This window comes from Pelobates fuscus, chromosome 3 (genome assembly GCF_036172605.1).
Source record: "Pelobates fuscus isolate aPelFus1 chromosome 3, aPelFus1.pri, whole genome shotgun sequence".
Taxonomy (NCBI): Eukaryota; Metazoa; Chordata; class Amphibia; order Anura; family Pelobatidae; genus Pelobates; species Pelobates fuscus.
This window is the reverse complement of record NC_086319.1, coordinates 288,059,228-288,075,724: the sequence shown is the minus strand read 5'-3', so window position 1 is coordinate 288,075,724 and position 16,497 is coordinate 288,059,228. Positions and strand designations below refer to the sequence as shown.

The window sequence follows — 16,497 nt, the reverse complement described above, 5'->3', positions numbered from 1 at the left end:
CCTTTATTAAACCTGTATTGAATTTTTGTACTAACTCCATTTTAACTTCATTACATGACAAGATTTCCTAACAGCATTTAGAATACTGAATAGAGAATGTATTTTCTAGAAGAATATGACTAACACCGGAATTATCAAATTCCTGTAATATGAAACAATGTATTTTATAGCTAGGCCATGAGAAAGCTGCACTAATGAAATGTCCATTCTCTAAAAAGACTGAAACTAACCTTGAAGCTAGAACCATGCCAAGTACTCAAAATGGCTAGCTGCCAGATTCCCCCTCCCATCGAGAGAGTCTCGTGCTAAAGAGCAATGGCGACTGAATCCTTGTCAGAAATTACGACATCCCATGATGGGAGGATGCCCCACTAGCCACTCAAATCCCTGAGCCAATTACTAATACAGATGGGAGGGCATTTAACCTACCACTTAACACTTAATCCAATTAATGATGTTTATTTACTGTTATCTTGATATTCAATGATGATGTAATTTTGCTCTTATAAGGGCTTGCAAGCTTGTTTTTTACCAGATGCCATTACATTTTCTCGAAGTGCTTTTAACCTGAACTCCGTGTGTCAGTGTGAACTTACTTCTGCGTATACGCAATTTAATCATCTCAGATTTGGACAGGAACAGATAGACATTCAAACACATTTGTTTGCTTAAATTAATCTATATCACCAATAAGGGAATAGCAGGAGACTTTGGTGGTGATGGTCTTCCTCCTGTGTGGACAATGCTTCAGTGTACAATTTGCTTGAGCCCACAGCCTAGGTGGGCTAGTACAATTAGCAGCAGGCACTTGCCGAGTTGCTATGCACCTCTTCATCCCTTTGATCATCCTCTGGAGTCAGGCGTGGAGTTGCAGTGAGTTTTGCTTCCAACTTTGCCCAGAAACGTGCACAAATTTCCTCCAGCTTCAGGATAGAGCCTACAGCTGAGCTATGCTGGGTAAGTATCAAGACTTGCCCACGTTGCCAGGGTGCATCCGCTATCTTGGCTGATTCCACACACCAGGGATAAGAAGGAGCGGTTGATAAGCAGTGAGGAAGGTAAGTATGCTGGATCAGTGGGGACCGAGATGACCACCCTGGTCCAGAGGGGGACTGAACTGTAGGAGGGCTCTGCACCAAGGCTGTGCTGCAAGGAGCAGCACTTCACAGACCCAACCCTATGCACTCTGCTGGTAGCAGGAGGTGGGTAAGTCCCAGAGAGAGCTGGATAGGAATGCCCTAAGAGGGTATTAAGTTAGATTGCCACGGATTGCAGATGAGCACTCACAAAATGCATCCGACTGCCATGATGATCAGGACCCACCTTCCCATATTCTCTATTTTTATAAAATACCTAAACAGAGTTTACTGGATTTAATTGTGGTCCTCTAAATAATTTGTAAACTGAAAATGATGGCGAATAATTCATAAACTGATCAATTGACATTGCTTGATTTTGTTTTATATCTTAGATCTCAAAAACATAGACTGGGGTCATTCATATGAGACAGTAACTCCCGTACTGTTGGATCAGAAAACTGTCAATAATATCACAGTAAGTTCATGTTTGTTGATTAGCATTTTTGGGGGGTTTCTTTTAGAGCCGATACAGATAATCTGGGAACTTTCAGGCCGATAGCCAATAGTCTACCGATATTCTGTACATTTACCGTTTTGAAAAAAATAATTTCTACACAAATCTACAGTTAACTGATTAACATGATTATTCAATTTTTTTTTTTTTATTGCAAACCTTTTTTTTTTTATTAAGTGGTAAATGGACAAAATATACATGCCTGTCAGATTTGTTTTATGTTTTCAAGAATGTTTGTGTCTGGATACAGTGAGTATTTTATTAGTAAATGCAGTGTTTGTGTAGTGGATGCAATGTGTGTGTGTGGGGGTAGTGGATGCAGTGTGGATAGTGGATGCAGTGTTTGTGTAGTGGATGCAGTGTGTGTGTGTGTGTAAATATGTGCGATAGGTACTCCCCTTCCCCCCCTCCTCCCCCCCCTTACCTGTCTCTAAGTGCCCCCCCATTCACATTAAGGTTCCTCTCCCTTCTCTTTTAGTGGTCCCCCTCTACCCCAGTGTTTCTTTCCCCTTCCTTCCCCTGTACCTTAGTGCCCTCCCTTAATGTTCCTCTCTCTCCCCTCTAGTGTTCTTTCCACCCTTCCAACAGTGTTCTTTTCTCCCCCTTCTGCGCCAGTGTTCTTTCCTCTCCCCCCCCCCCCCCCATTCCCCTGTCCCATAGTGTTTTTTCCTTCTCCACCCTCCTCTGTCCCATAGGGCTCTTTCCTCCCGCCTCCCCGTCTCATAGTGTTCTTTCCTTCTCCCACCCTCCCCTGTCCTATAGTGTTTTCCTCCCCTCCACTGTCCCATAGTGTTTTTCCCCTGCCCTTCCCTGTTCTATAGGTTCTTTCCTTCTCCCCACCCACCCCTGTCCCATAGTGTTCTGTTCTTTACTTCCCCTCCCCTGTCCCATAGTGTGCTTTTCTTCTCCCCCCCTCCCCTGTCCTATAATGTGCTTTCCTTTTCCCCCTCCCCTGTCCTATAGTGTGCTTTCCTCCCCCCCCCCCTCCCCTGTCCCATAGTGTTCTGTTAATTACTTCCCCTCCCCTGTCCCATAGTGTTCTTTCCGTCTTCCCCCCCCCCCCACCCCACCCCCCCGTGGTGTCCTTTCCTTCTCCCCCCCCCCTCCCCTGTCCCATAGTGTTTTTTTCCTTCTCCCCCACCGTCCCATAGTGTTCTTTCCTTTTCCCCCTCCCCCGTCCCATAGTGTTTTTTTTCCTTCTCATCCCTCCCCCTGTCCCATAGTATTCTTTCCTTTTTCTTCCTCCCCTGTCATGTCTCCCGCAGTACAGGAACTTATGTTTCCTGTACCCGGACGGACAGGAAGTGCTATCTCAGTGAGCACTTCCTTTCAGTCCAGCCGGGTACAGGAAACATAAGTTCCTGTACCACGGTGTGCACTGCTCCTCTCGGCCACGCTACACAGAGTGCCTGGCAGGAGGGAGCGCTGTGTGCCCACCTCCTGTCTGTCACTCTATTCTAGCGCCCCTGGGCTGGTGCACCCTAAGGCGGCTGCTTGTGCCACCTTATGGACGTGCCGGCCCACCTCATTATCATTATTACCGGTGATTATCAGCCGATACCGATAGTTACAAAAAATCGGAATATCCCCCAATAATATAGGCAAAAACGATAATCGGTCGATCCCTAGTTTATCTCTCTCATATTCAAGCAGTTGAATTTACTCTTCATGCTTGTTTATCTTTCTTTTGCTCTTCAAGCCTAATGCTGTGTTCTTTTTATCTTCCTATAACTAAAAATGTGCTGTATCTCATATACGCTTTACTCAATGAATATACTAGTTTTCAGTGTCTGTGGTGTAAACTTTGATGTAGCTATGCAAATCAAAAATAAAGATTTACAGAAAAAAAAAATGAATATAAAAACAATAGAATGTCTCTCAACATTTAGAACTTTGCACCCAAATTAGCATTTTTTTCTTTGATAAATCTCTACTATGGTGCATGATTTTTGACAATTAAGTGTTTGCTTGTGTCTATAAATGTGCAGGAGCTGTCATATATGATTACGCTTGACCATGAACAGTGCATTCTTCATCTAAAGCAGAATATGTAAGTACCTGTAATTATAATATTAGAGTAGTAAGAAAACAGAAATAACATATTTCACAAATTCAGAAACGCTAGCAGATTCTAAAAGTAGCACCTTTATATCATCTTGTATCATGTTTGTCTTTTTAGGAAGCTCATGTCCCCTGACTTCAAAGTATTTTTTTACAGCAAAACAAAGGACTTGGTCTCTTCTAATCGTCTTGTCCAGGTACATATAACATTATCTAAAAAAACAAAAACCATGATGTAACTTTCTAAATATTACAATTTAATCTGACATCCATACTCTAAGTTTATACATTTTACCCTCTAACCCTGACATTACCTTTGATGCAGCCTATCATAATCTACTAAGAAAATATTAGGAGCTTTCATTATGCGGTTTTCTATAGCAAAAAAAAGTTGTAAGTAGTATGGTGTACTGTTATTTTTTTATTTTTTTTTATTTGTGTGTTATGTTATCAGACAACTCTTTTTTATTGAAAACGAAAGTATTGAGTGTTTCACATATCTAACAATGGTTAGGTCTATTGCATTGGTACGATCTGGCCACACAGGGCCCAAACTATCATAATGAGATATCACAACATATTGCACAAGTAACAAACAAATGCATACACTTAATATAATTAATAAGAAGTGATAAGACGAGTAGTACATCAAGTTTAACCTTAATGATCTTAAACTGCGAGGATTCCCCCACTAGAGGTATTAAGTTAATCGTTGTGGGGTATTCAGGTAAAATGGGGCATACTAGATGTTTTCAAAACTGGGTATAGGGAAATTAGCTTAACCGAGGTAAACATTTTTAATGTGCTTATCAAAGCATTGCTATAGATTATTATTATCATTGCCAGACTTGTTCCCACCTACAAAAATTATTTTGCATATATGAAGAGAGTCCATTTCTAAACTCTCATTAGGACAAGACTTATTATTTGTAGCATCCTTGCAGACTCTCTCTGCTTTTACTTCAGACTTGCAGCTGGATTACTGGATACAGCTAGGGGTATGCCGTATACGGTCACTATATAATGATTCAGGCATTATATCATTTCCCGATTTGATAAAAGAATACTCTCTACCACCTAGGGAAATATTCACATACCTACGAATTAGGAACATTTTACAAACAAATAAAATTAAAAAAAATCCAGCGATTAACACCGTTTGCTCTAAAATGCACAGGTAGAATGCCTAATACTAAAGCTCTGTCCTTTTGTTACAATACTCTTTTAACACAAGGGGAACCTAAGAAACAGGAATATGCTCTAAAATGGGAAAGCGATTTGAAGGAACCATTTCCGATAGCAAGTTGGTTTCAGGCACTAAGGATAACTAAAGGGGTTTCCAGTAGTATTAATCACTGGGAAGCTTACTGCAAAATTATTTTGCGATGGTACTGGGTGCCAGCTAAATTAGCACATATTTTCCCAGGGACGAGCAACTTATATTGGTGATGTTTAAAACATGAGGGGTCTTTACTACATATTTTCTGGTCGTGCCCTAATATTATTAAACTATGGGAGGAGATCCAAATAATACATACAATAGGTGGAGCACGCATCTGTAATTTCTAGGAAAAAAAGACAAAGCATCATAGTATAGTCTGTTACAAATAAAATAAAGTAAACAGTAGCAGAGCAATATTACTCACAAGCCTAGAGCCAATATGACATATGGCTCTTATGTGCAGCACAGTGGGACTCTTAATAGGATGTCCCCATCCTTCTTGGTGTTCCTCCTTCAAAGTTTGGAAGGCAGTAGTGGAAAGATGGCACTGTTCCAGTGTGTTGATTCAAAAAGGAGATTTTATTATAAATGGAAAGAATTTTCCAAATTAAGGATATAAAATAAAAGATAAAACAATAAAATCCGTAATAGACAGTATTGTCCCAGTAAAAGTTCAGACTGTAGGCTGAATCTTCTCCAAAACGCGTTTCGCCCTATTACCAGGGCTTCCTCAGTTGGTGTCAGTCGGTATTCATAGATACAAGCCTTTTGGCGCCTTTATATGTTGAAAAATGTTTCTTCTTCCGGGTTTTCTATGTGTGGAACACATTCTGCGTTCCACCGCCGGTTCCGATCTTTTTGTTATTCCCGTTAAAATTACATATGAAGTGGGCTTCGTTGTTGTTTAGATTTTTCTGATGTGGTTTATAAATTAGTAATTGTTCTCTAGGGGTCTCTTGAATTTCTATAATAGCTTTAATTAATTTGGTCTCTTCATAGCCTTCTTCTAAAAATTGTTTCTTGATGATGTTCGCTTGAGAAATAAAATCCTGTTCGTTCGTACAATTCCGTCGAATTCGTAGGAACTGATCCTTTGGGGCATTCTCTAGCCAAGGTTTGTGATGACAGCTCTTTTTTTCTATATAGCCGTTATATAGCCGTTAGCAACATAAAGAAGAAACATGCACACTAATAGAGAATCACCCCAGGCCACATATAGACATCACCACAACAGGCATAACAATCAAAGTAGAAGTTATAGTGATGTAGTGAAACAGGGATTGAATACATACGATAGCAAATCCCCACACAAAGGCAGCCCAAACAGAACAAAGGGAATGCCCTTATACAAACAAAGAGAAGTAAGAGAAGATGAAAGAAAGAAGAGGCACTCTCCCGAACGAACTAAAAATCGTAGGGATATAGGCACCACAGAAAACCACCATCAGAATCCTCGTTCCAGACCTGATCATACTAGGGAGCAAAGAAGGAATGAGAAAGAAATTAGATATCAAAACGATACAACAAGACTCACACAAATTAAGGAAAGAATGCCAGAAGATCCAAAAACATCACAAGCATCTTCATCCTCGGTTTTTTGTAGGGGACCAATCCAGGAGAGACTCAAATGGCAAGAGAAACCCCCATCATGGGAATCCCCAGGCAAACGCCAGAGATCAACAGACTGCGAAACAGAAGAGGAAGAGATAAGAAACAAAGAAAAAAGGGGGAAGATGTAAACTCGGATGGGATTTTTAACCTCACAGATCAGATTTTAACAAAAGAGGAATTAAAAGTACTAAAAAAAGGTTTAAAATTTGCACCGACACAGGAATTAAACAAATTTGAGCTATTTATTGATGTGAATAGATTTTTAAGAAAATTATGTTTAAAAATGTTTTTTTACAATGAGGAAAATAGGACACAAATAAGACAAGATCAGGAGAATGAATCTAATTTTATACACACAGAATTAAAAGAAAGGTCCAAATTCTTCCCTAAAAACATGATTTCGAATGAAATGAGAGCTTTTGAAACCGCAGTTATGGCGGAAATAAATAAAATAAAAAAATTAAATAAATATCAAGACAATATGTCAGTGAAAGAACGAAACACTTTAAAAAAAATTCAAAATAATAAAGACTTAGTTATTAAACCAGCCGACAAGGGAGGGGGGATAGTAGTCCTTTCCAAAACACAATATCAAAAAGAATCTGAGAGAATTCTCTCCGATGAAAGAACCTACAAGAAACTCAAATCGGATCCAACTTGTAAAGTGAAAGAATTATTTGAGAAATATATACAAAAAGGTATAGATAAAGGGATATTAACAAAAAAAGACGGAGAATACCTTTCAATCCCCCATCCAAAAATTCCAGTGTTTTATTATCTTCCCAAAGTTCACAAAGACCAAAAAAATCCCCCAGGACGTCCAATCATATCCGGGATAGACTCCATTTCTTGTAGAGTCTCTGAATACATCGACCTACTACTACAACCGATAGTAGTGAAAAATCCAGCGTACTTGAAAGACACTATGCACATATTACAACTTTTAAGTACTACCGAATGGGAAGATAACCACTTACTGGTGACAAGTGATGTTACGTCACTGTACAGTATAATTCCGCATGAAGCAGGGTTAGAAGCAGTGAAACATTTTTTAACTGAAGCTGATTTTGATATCGAACAAAGAGATTTTATATTAGAGGGTATTCACCTTATCTTAACCAACAATTTTTTTTGGTTCCAAGGTACATTTTAATCTCCAGATTAGAGGTACAGCGATGGGCACCAAATTCGCACCCAGTTATGCCAATTTGTTTATGGCGTATTGGGAGGAGATCCACGTTTCTTCAGAGCATCCCTGGGTGTCGAATTTGGTGTCCTATCGACGATTCATAGACGATATTTTTTTTATTTGGAATGGCTCATGCGATCTTTTAGATATGTTTTTAACCTTTTTGTCGAACGAATGGGGAATTGTTCTTACCACTATACAGAGTTCGTTAAGTATTAATTTTTTAGATCTTCACATTTTTATCGAAGACCAGCGAATCAAAACAAAAAACTTTTTTAAGCCAGTAGATGCTAACGGCTATATAGAAAAAAAGAGCTGTCATCACAAACCTTGGCTAGAGAATGCCCCAAAGGGTCAGTTCCTACGAATTCGACGGAATTGTACGAACGAACAGGATTTTATTTCTCAAGCGAACATCATCAAGAAACAATTTTTAGAAAAAGGCTATGAAGAGACCAAATTAATTAAAGCTATGAAAGAAATTCAAGAGACCCCTAGAGAACAATTACTAATTTATAAACCACATCAGAAAAATCTAAACAACAACGAAGCCCACTTCATATGTAATTTTAACGGGAATAACAAAAAGATCAATAGAGTCATCAACAAACACTGGTATATGCTACAAAAAGATCCCATTTTTAAAAATGTATTACCAGAAAGACCAAAAATTATCTATAGAGGTGCTGCCAATTTAAAAAGATCTCTAGTTCATAGTAGCGAGGGCCTATCAAAAAATATGTCACATTTTCTAAATCAAAGCAAAGGTTTCTTTGGGTGTGGTACATGCCTAGCATGCAGAACAACAAAAAATCCCAAAAGACATATAAAAAACCTTAATGAACAAACAAAGATCGATTTCACTTTAAAAGATCAATTAACTTGCTTCTCAAAAGGAGTAGTTTATTTATTAAAGTGTCCCTGTAATTTATTGTATATAGGCAGGACTATTAGGAATTTAAATGTCCGCATATCCGAACATGTTCGAAACATTAAAAAAGGTTTGGAAACCCACAGTGTTTCTAGTCATTTTAAAACTCACCATAACCTTAATCCAGAACACCTCTTCTTTTGTCCATTAAAAATAGTAAAAAAGGATTGGAGAGGAGGAGATTATAACAAGAAAATAGGCTCTGAAGAGATGAAATTCATTTTTAATTTCAACACTTTAATTCCCCATGGTCTTAATTCAGACTTTGAGATCTGTCATTTTATTTAACTTTTAAGCTAGGGTTTTAGTTCCTCTTTTTATTTATTTTTATTATTCACTTAGCTTGTATCTGGATGATTTTAGTTTTCACCCATTATTTTAGCACTAGAAGTCTTGGCACTTTAACTACAGACACTATATGTGGGTGTACACTAACCATTTGATTGTTTTCAACATTTATTAACCATGTTGTTCCTCCTCTTTTTAGAATTCTTCTTAAGATTATCACCTTCTTCTATACATGATATGTATCATCCATATTTTTAGAATATATACACTATTGTGAGGAGATGCAGTCATTTTTAATTGTACAATGCAGATAAATGTGTATTTAGTACCTTTGGATTATATAAAAACTGACTTATCCGCAGTGGAACGCATAGACTTGACACTATGCGTTCCAGTGACGTCACAAGTGTGTGCCAGGGCCTCGAACCGGACAGGATGCGCACAAACAGACGGGGGAAGGTCATTGGCGCACCACGAGACTAGGAACCGGAAGTGACATACACGGAACCGGCGCTGGAACGCAGAATGCGTTCCACACATAGAAAACCCGGAAGAAGAAACATTTTTCAACATATAAAGGCGCCAAAAGGCTTGTATCTATGAATACCGACTGACACCAACTGAGGAAGCCCTGGCTATAGGGCGAAACGCGTTTTGGAGAAGATTCAGCCTACAGTCTGAACTTTTACTGGGACAATACTGTCTATTACGGATTTTATTGTTTTATCTTTTATTTTATATCCTTAATTTGGAAAATTCTTTCCATTTATAATAAAATCTCCTTTTTGAATCAACACACTGGAACAGTGCCATCTTTCCACTACTGCTTCCAAACTTTGAAGGAGGAACACCAAGAAGGATGGGGACATCCTATTAAGAGTCCCACTGCGCTGCACATAAGAGCCATATGTCATATTGGCTCTAGGCTTGTGAGTAATATTGCTCTGCTACTGTTTACTTTATTTTATTTGTAACAGACTATACTATGATGCTTTGTCTTTTTTCCTAGAAATTACAGATGTGTGCTCCACCTATTGTATGTATTATTTGTATTTCTTATAAGTGGTAGAAGGGGTTTCCACTTAGGTGGTCTGTAGCTGTTGAGCTACCACACACTTTTTTCTCACTGTATATCTATAACTTTTCACTGCATATGGGAGGAGATCAACAAATTTTTTAGGGTAGCACTGAAGGTTAATATCCCATTTAGACCAGAGTGCTTTTTACTTCATATATTCCCCACACAGCTCCGGAAAGAAAAATTTATGATTATCTATTGCTTAAAAGCAACAAAGATTTCAATAGCCTACAAATGGAAACATAACCAAACACCAACAATAGCAGAGGTCTTGTGTAGATTTGATTCTTTAAGCTTTTATGAAAAAATGACAAGCCGAGTAAAGGGTAGAGAAGACTTATATAAACGAAGATGGCATCAGTGGTTGGAGATAAGAGATCAATATGCATTAATGTTAAATAATGTCAAATAGACCCTTTTCCCTTTTTTTTTTTTCCTCCGGGGAGTGCATTATATTTAAGAAGAAAGGGAAAAAGGAGAAAAGGACAACAATACAGTAAGATGTTATTACTATTGTATATGGGCTGTGTTAAATGTTATGCATATTTCCCACTTTCCCCCTGTTTTTTCTTTCTGTATCCCAGTTTGATGCTTCATGGTCATATTTATAATGACCAATGTTATCAACACAAAATCTAAATAAAAACAATCTAAAATAAAAAATTATTGCCATTTATATAGCGCCAACAGATTCTGCTCAAACGAACTTACAGTCTATAGGAGGTGGGGTATAAAACACATTAGGACAGGAAATAGCAGTTAAATTAGGTGGGAGTGAAGCAGAGCTGGAGGAGAAAGTAGAGTGCAGCCCATTAGGAGAGAGCAAGAGACAGGTATGTGAGGTAGAGGTTAGCCTGGGAGGCCATAGGCTTTCCTAAAGAAATGGATTTTAAGGCACTTCTTAAACGATTGAAGACTAGGGGAGAGTCTGATGGCTGCAGGCAGGCTATTCCATAGGAATGGAGCCACCTGCGAGAAGTCCTGCAACCGAGAGTTGGCCGTACGGGTGTGAGCAGTGGACAGAAGAAGGTCATGGGCAGAGCAGAGAGACCGAGAAGGGGCATACCTATGGATCTGTGAGGAGATATAAGAGGGGCTAAGATTATTCAGTGCTTTATAGGTATGGGTTAGCACTTTGAATTGACTCCTATAGTATACAGGAAGCCAATGTAAGGACTGGCAGAGGGGTGAGGTGTGAGAGGACCGACTAGAGAGGAAAATCATACTCGCAGCAGCATTCATTACAGACTGTAGCGGGGCAATACCGCTATTGGGAAGACCAATTAGGAGAGAGTTACAATAGTCCATACGAGAGATTACTAGAGCATGGACAAGCTCTTTAGTAGCATCTTGTGTAAGAAAGGGGCGGATGTGGGCAATGTTTTTGAGGTGGAATTGGCATGATTTGACAACAGACCGAATGTGAGACTCAAAGGTGAGGCCAGAATCAAGAGTAACACCAAGACAACGTGCTTGTAAGGGTGGGCTGATATGGGTGCCACCAATCTGAAGGGAGAGCGAGAGAGGAGGATTAATATTAGGAGAGGAAAGACAAGAAGTTCTGTTTTGGAAAGATTCCGTTCCAGAAAGTGGGAGGACATCCAATCAGAGATAGAAGACAGGCAAGAGGTGACACGTTGCAGGACATCAGAGGAGAGGTCAGAGGAGGAGAGATATATCTGGGTGTCATCAGCGTACAGGTGGTATTGGAATCCAAAAGAGGTAATAAGTTTGCCAAGAGTGGCAAAGAGAAAATAGAAGGGGACCAAGGACATAGCCTTAGGGGACTCCAACTGAGACAGGACGAATGGTGGAGGTATCATTAGAGAAGGAGACACTGAGTGAGCGTTGGGAGAGATAAGAGGAAAACCACAAGAGGACAGAGTCACAGAGACCGAGTGATTGAAGAGTTTGGAGAAGGAGAACATGATCAAAAGTGTCAAAAGCAGCAAAGAGGTCAAGAAGGATTAGTATGGAGTAGTGACCTTTTGGATTTAGCTGTGATAATGTCGTTAGTGACTTTGATAAGGGCTGTCTCAATAGAGTGGAGAGGGCGGAAGCCGGACGGAAGAGGGTCAAGGAGAGAGTTGGAGTTGAGGAAGCAGGCCATACGGGTGAAGACTAGTCTTTCAAGAAGCTTTGAGGAAAAAGGGAGCTGGGATATAGGACGATAGAAGGGGAGGATGGATCGAGACATGGTTTTTTTAAGATGGGTACTACAGTAGCATGTTTAAGGACAGCAGGAACAGTTCCAGAAGAAAGAGCGCAGTTGAAGATGTGTGTTAAGGAGGGCACAAGACAAGTGGAGAGAGATCTGATAAGGTGAGACAGGACAGGATCAAGCGGGCAAGTGGTGGGGCGAGAGGAAAGGATAAGCGCAGCCACCTTATGTTCAGTAGCCTGGGAGAAGGTCGGAAGGGTTGGAGAGACATGATCCAGGTGAGGTTGAGAAAGTGAGGGCCAAGGTGGTGAGAATTCTTTCCTTAGCTGTTCAATCTTGTCAGTAAAGTAGCATGCAAAACTATCGACTGTAAGGTTAATTTGGGGGTTTGCCGCAGCAAGGCAAAGAAGAGAGTTAAATGTATCAAAGAGACGCCTGGGGTTGTGAGAGCATGAGTGAACAAGAGCAGAAAAGTATGACTGTTTGGCAAGGGCTGTGCTGTATGAACGCAATGTGTAGAAAGTCTGACTAGGTGTGAGATTTCCTCCAGCAGCGTTCAGCAGAACAGGAGCATCTTTGCAGGTAGCGTGTTGATTTAATGTGCCACGGTTGGGGCCGTATTCTCCTCGAGGTGCATGTTTGGAGCGGGGCTGCAGCGTTCAAGGCAGGGGTGAGGGTAGAGTTATATGACGAGATAGCCAGTGAGGGACATGAGTAAGCAGGAATGGATAATAGTTGGGAATCAATATCAGCTGACAGCTGCTGTAGGTTTATAGGGTTAGGCTGAGGGGGTTATTGAGAGCAAATGATAGGAAATGATGATCTGAGAGAGGAAATGGAGTGTTGCAGATGTTAGAGACTGTTCATTCATGAGTGAAAATAAGGTCTAGAGTATTGCCTGCTACATGCGTGGGGGAATTAGCCCGCTTAGATGATGCTAAAGCGGTGACTCTAATGAAGGCACCATCCCTGCGGGTATGATGTAATTTGCGTAAAGTCATAACAGTCCCATATTAAGACACAATGTACTATCAATAGACCGTTATTATTATACAGTGAATGGTATGGTAAATCCTTCATAGTAGACATAAAATTTATTTATTTCACTAATATTGTTTATTTTATTTTAGTTTTTTTACTCCCCATTTCGTAATAGACACTGGGTCAATACATAAGACTTGGGGTTTTGTCTGGCCAGATCCTCTATAGGAGATAATATTGTCCGATGTATTTTTTATTTGCTACATTGGGACACTTAAAGTATTAGAGGCTATTAATTATTCTCCTCAAGTCTAATCAAAATCAAACCACAGACAATAATAATTTGGTTGTTTGTTTAAAAGGTTAAGAATTCTTGCCCTCCGTTTACACTGAAGGGGTAGCTCATTGATATCTATTACCGTAGAAGAGAATTAACTGGCTTTACATAAAGTTAATTTACTGCTATGTACACACTTTCAGTCTATCTCCATGGATCTCAAATCATCCATGGATCCCCATACTCAAAGTTTGCGGCTAACATGAATCACTTGCAACTATTTATCTTCGATCTGTCAGACACTTCGACAGCATGTATATATACAATATGCAAAATGCCTCTGGCCTTTTTTTGTAATACCGTTCAACAAGGACTTTTGTCTTCACCAACAAAGTGTTATTACACTCAAGGGGTCAAACCACATATTGTTTTTAGCTCCACCTAAATCTTCATATTCATTCACTGATTGGAGAATGGATATCCAATCATGGACATAGGTACCTTATTCAAACCTCTGCCCCACTAGATTCTGTTCTTCTGGAAGAGCCTTAACGGTGAAATGGCGGGACATTACTTAGTATGGAGTTGGCTTAGTGATAAGGGATGACATGCTTTAATATTATTATTTGACAATACCACCCATACTTTATTTATTTCATTCCTCTTTTTTTTTTTTTTTTTTTCCTCTTTTTGTTTTTCTGTTATTTCACCAACTGTCACGGTTATCACCGCAACATAAAGACAGCAAGACGTGGTCGCCCTGGAAGAGCGCAACAGGGGACTTGAACCTGAGGCCTTGTGCATTCCTGGTCTGTGTCTCTGCCTCTGAACCACATTTGGTTCTTGCTTTCAGCCTGGAAGTTCATTCCTGCCCTGTCTAGTATCCAGCACTGGGGGCTGGACATGAATTGGTATTACTCCTCGTACACCTGTTGTGGATAGTCTCGTTAGCCAGGTATAAAACACTGCCTCTCCCAGAAGGCAGTGTCAGTTCCTTGACTCTGGTTATTGGTTTGCTGTCTCCTGTTCCCCAGTGTATCTCTTGACCCGGCTTGTTGTTTTGTTGATTCTGACTTCTGGCATCCTCTGACCTTTGGTTTCCCACAACTATTATCCTGTTTTATCTGTTTCCTGTACCGCAACTTGGAGTTAACCCTGCACAGCCGCCGTGCACCGACTCACAGGCCAGGTGAATTCTCACCTGACCACCTCGGCCTGTGTTTTCTTGTAAGGGTGAGCATATATCTCTGCCAGCTGGACTCCCTACCCAAGTAAGCTCTGACACCAACCTTATTTTGATTAGAACTACTTTTTTAGCCGAGATGAGGGGGTGACCAGCATTTTTTAAGGGGTGCCCTTGAAGGCTCAGCAGAGCAGGGAAGCTAGTTTTACACATTTTTGTTTTTAAATCCTCATTACTATTTCAATCTACTGCAGAGCTTTTCTCCTTACTCTACTACTTTATCTCCTTATCTGCTTTTTGTTTCTCCTCTCCTGGCTAATTGGACATGCAACAGTTGTAATTTCTATCCTTTCAGTTACAAAACTTTGGAGCACACTTAGTTTCACACTTAGCAGTACATAATATCATCCGACTATCACTGAATTTCAGTGAGATAATATTGGATATTTATACACTTATTATTCCTTTTATTATTTTTTCCAAATGATATATTTTTTATTTTTATTTTTTAATTATTTCTTATATTCTCTCTATTTGGAGGATTTTTTTTTTCTCCTATCAGAGGAAGTAGAAATACTTTATCTGCTACCTAGTATTACGTAGAACACTACTACGTAATACTAGGTACTAACTGAGACCTAGCACTTTTACCAAACATTTTATATATAGCTTATTAAAAGTAAAGTTTTATTTGGGTTACTTTTTGCACAGAGGGGATTTTCTTCTAAACGGTTTACCCTTCTGTTTCCCCCCCTTACTTCAGAGTGACCTGACACTTTCTCCCTGGAAGGTTTCCTTTTTTATATTTAAGACACCGTTCCGGAATTCACAATGTAGGCTCAACAATCCGGCTCAGACTGTGACCAACCCCCAGCCACAAGTGAAACTTGTGGCTATTACCCTCCTTTTTTTTTTTTTTTCCTTCCATTTCTCCATTCTTTACCTTCATCTCTGACCCCTCCTCAATCGGCAGACTGGTGGTAAGGTGGAGCTGCAAGGAATATGATCTTTGGAAGCATCTATGTGAACCACTATCTGTGACTGACTAGGAAATTAAGTAAAAGGAAGCAAAACTACGTAAATGGAGAAACACCCTCCTCTACCCTGGCCCCACATCTACCTCACCGGATCGATCCCAAACCCTGCATCCCTCCTCGCCACATTCTCTACCAATGGCTGCCATAGTTCCGTATGTTTTGCGCTGTGTCCTATCCAGTATGCCTGCAAAGCTTCTGCGGATTGAATTTCTTCCACCCTGTCTGACCATTGTTCCTATGTTGGAACCCTGTTTTGTTTCCACAGGTCAGGCACCAAGGATTTGGTAACATAGGTGAGGTGTTACAGTTTAGACTTTTTATATTGGATTATGTGGAGTGCAATAGAACATGTTCTAAATTAATAGGTGGCAACACCCCCAGTATTTCTGTAATTTTAGTCTTGACCATGTCCCAAAACAGTACTATAGTGGTACAATCACATTATATGTGTTCCCAGCATGTTGCTGGCTTTGTTGAAAAAACCCTGTGGAGGAGATCTAGACTCCTATACCACAGTGTAAAGAGTTTATAGTTTACCTCCTGGAGCTGATTGAGGGTTTATGATGCAAAATCAGGATCTTCTCCTACGGGACCTCTGTAAATGTTTTACCCATGATGGCTTCACATTGCTTTTTGAAGATATGTTTCCTTCCATGCCTCCTTCTTGTAGATGCTGGTATAGCAGTGACACTGCCTGGCATCATTTGATTTTTCTGTTGCATAGTTCCTCATACCAAGTGAAGTTTCAGTGCATAGCCCTATTGGGAAGTTTATTGTAGAAATGTTGTAATTGAGAGTATCGGTATGCCTGTTGAGTTGGCATTGAGTCTTCAGCGACCTCAGTCAGACTCATCAAGCACTCCTTGTTCAATACATTCCAGATCT

The 16,497-nt window shown here is 39.9% G+C and overlaps 1 protein-coding gene across 1 annotated transcript in view; it reads left to right on the top strand.

Annotated features, from left to right (window-relative positions):
- Positions 1–1,541: 1,541 nt before the first annotated feature.
- Positions 1,542–16,497, top strand: part of LOC134601780 (disintegrin and metalloproteinase domain-containing protein 9-like) — a 145,487-nt gene continuing 130,531 nt past the window's right edge. The window contains exons 1-3 of the mRNA XM_063446281.1: positions 1,542–1,554; positions 3,582–3,643; positions 3,773–3,851. Of these exons, the coding sequence (XP_063302351.1) occupies positions 3,594–3,643; positions 3,773–3,851 (129 nt within the window). The 5' untranslated portion in view covers positions 1,542–1,554; positions 3,582–3,593. The remainder of the gene's footprint in view (positions 1,555–3,581; positions 3,644–3,772; positions 3,852–16,497) is intronic.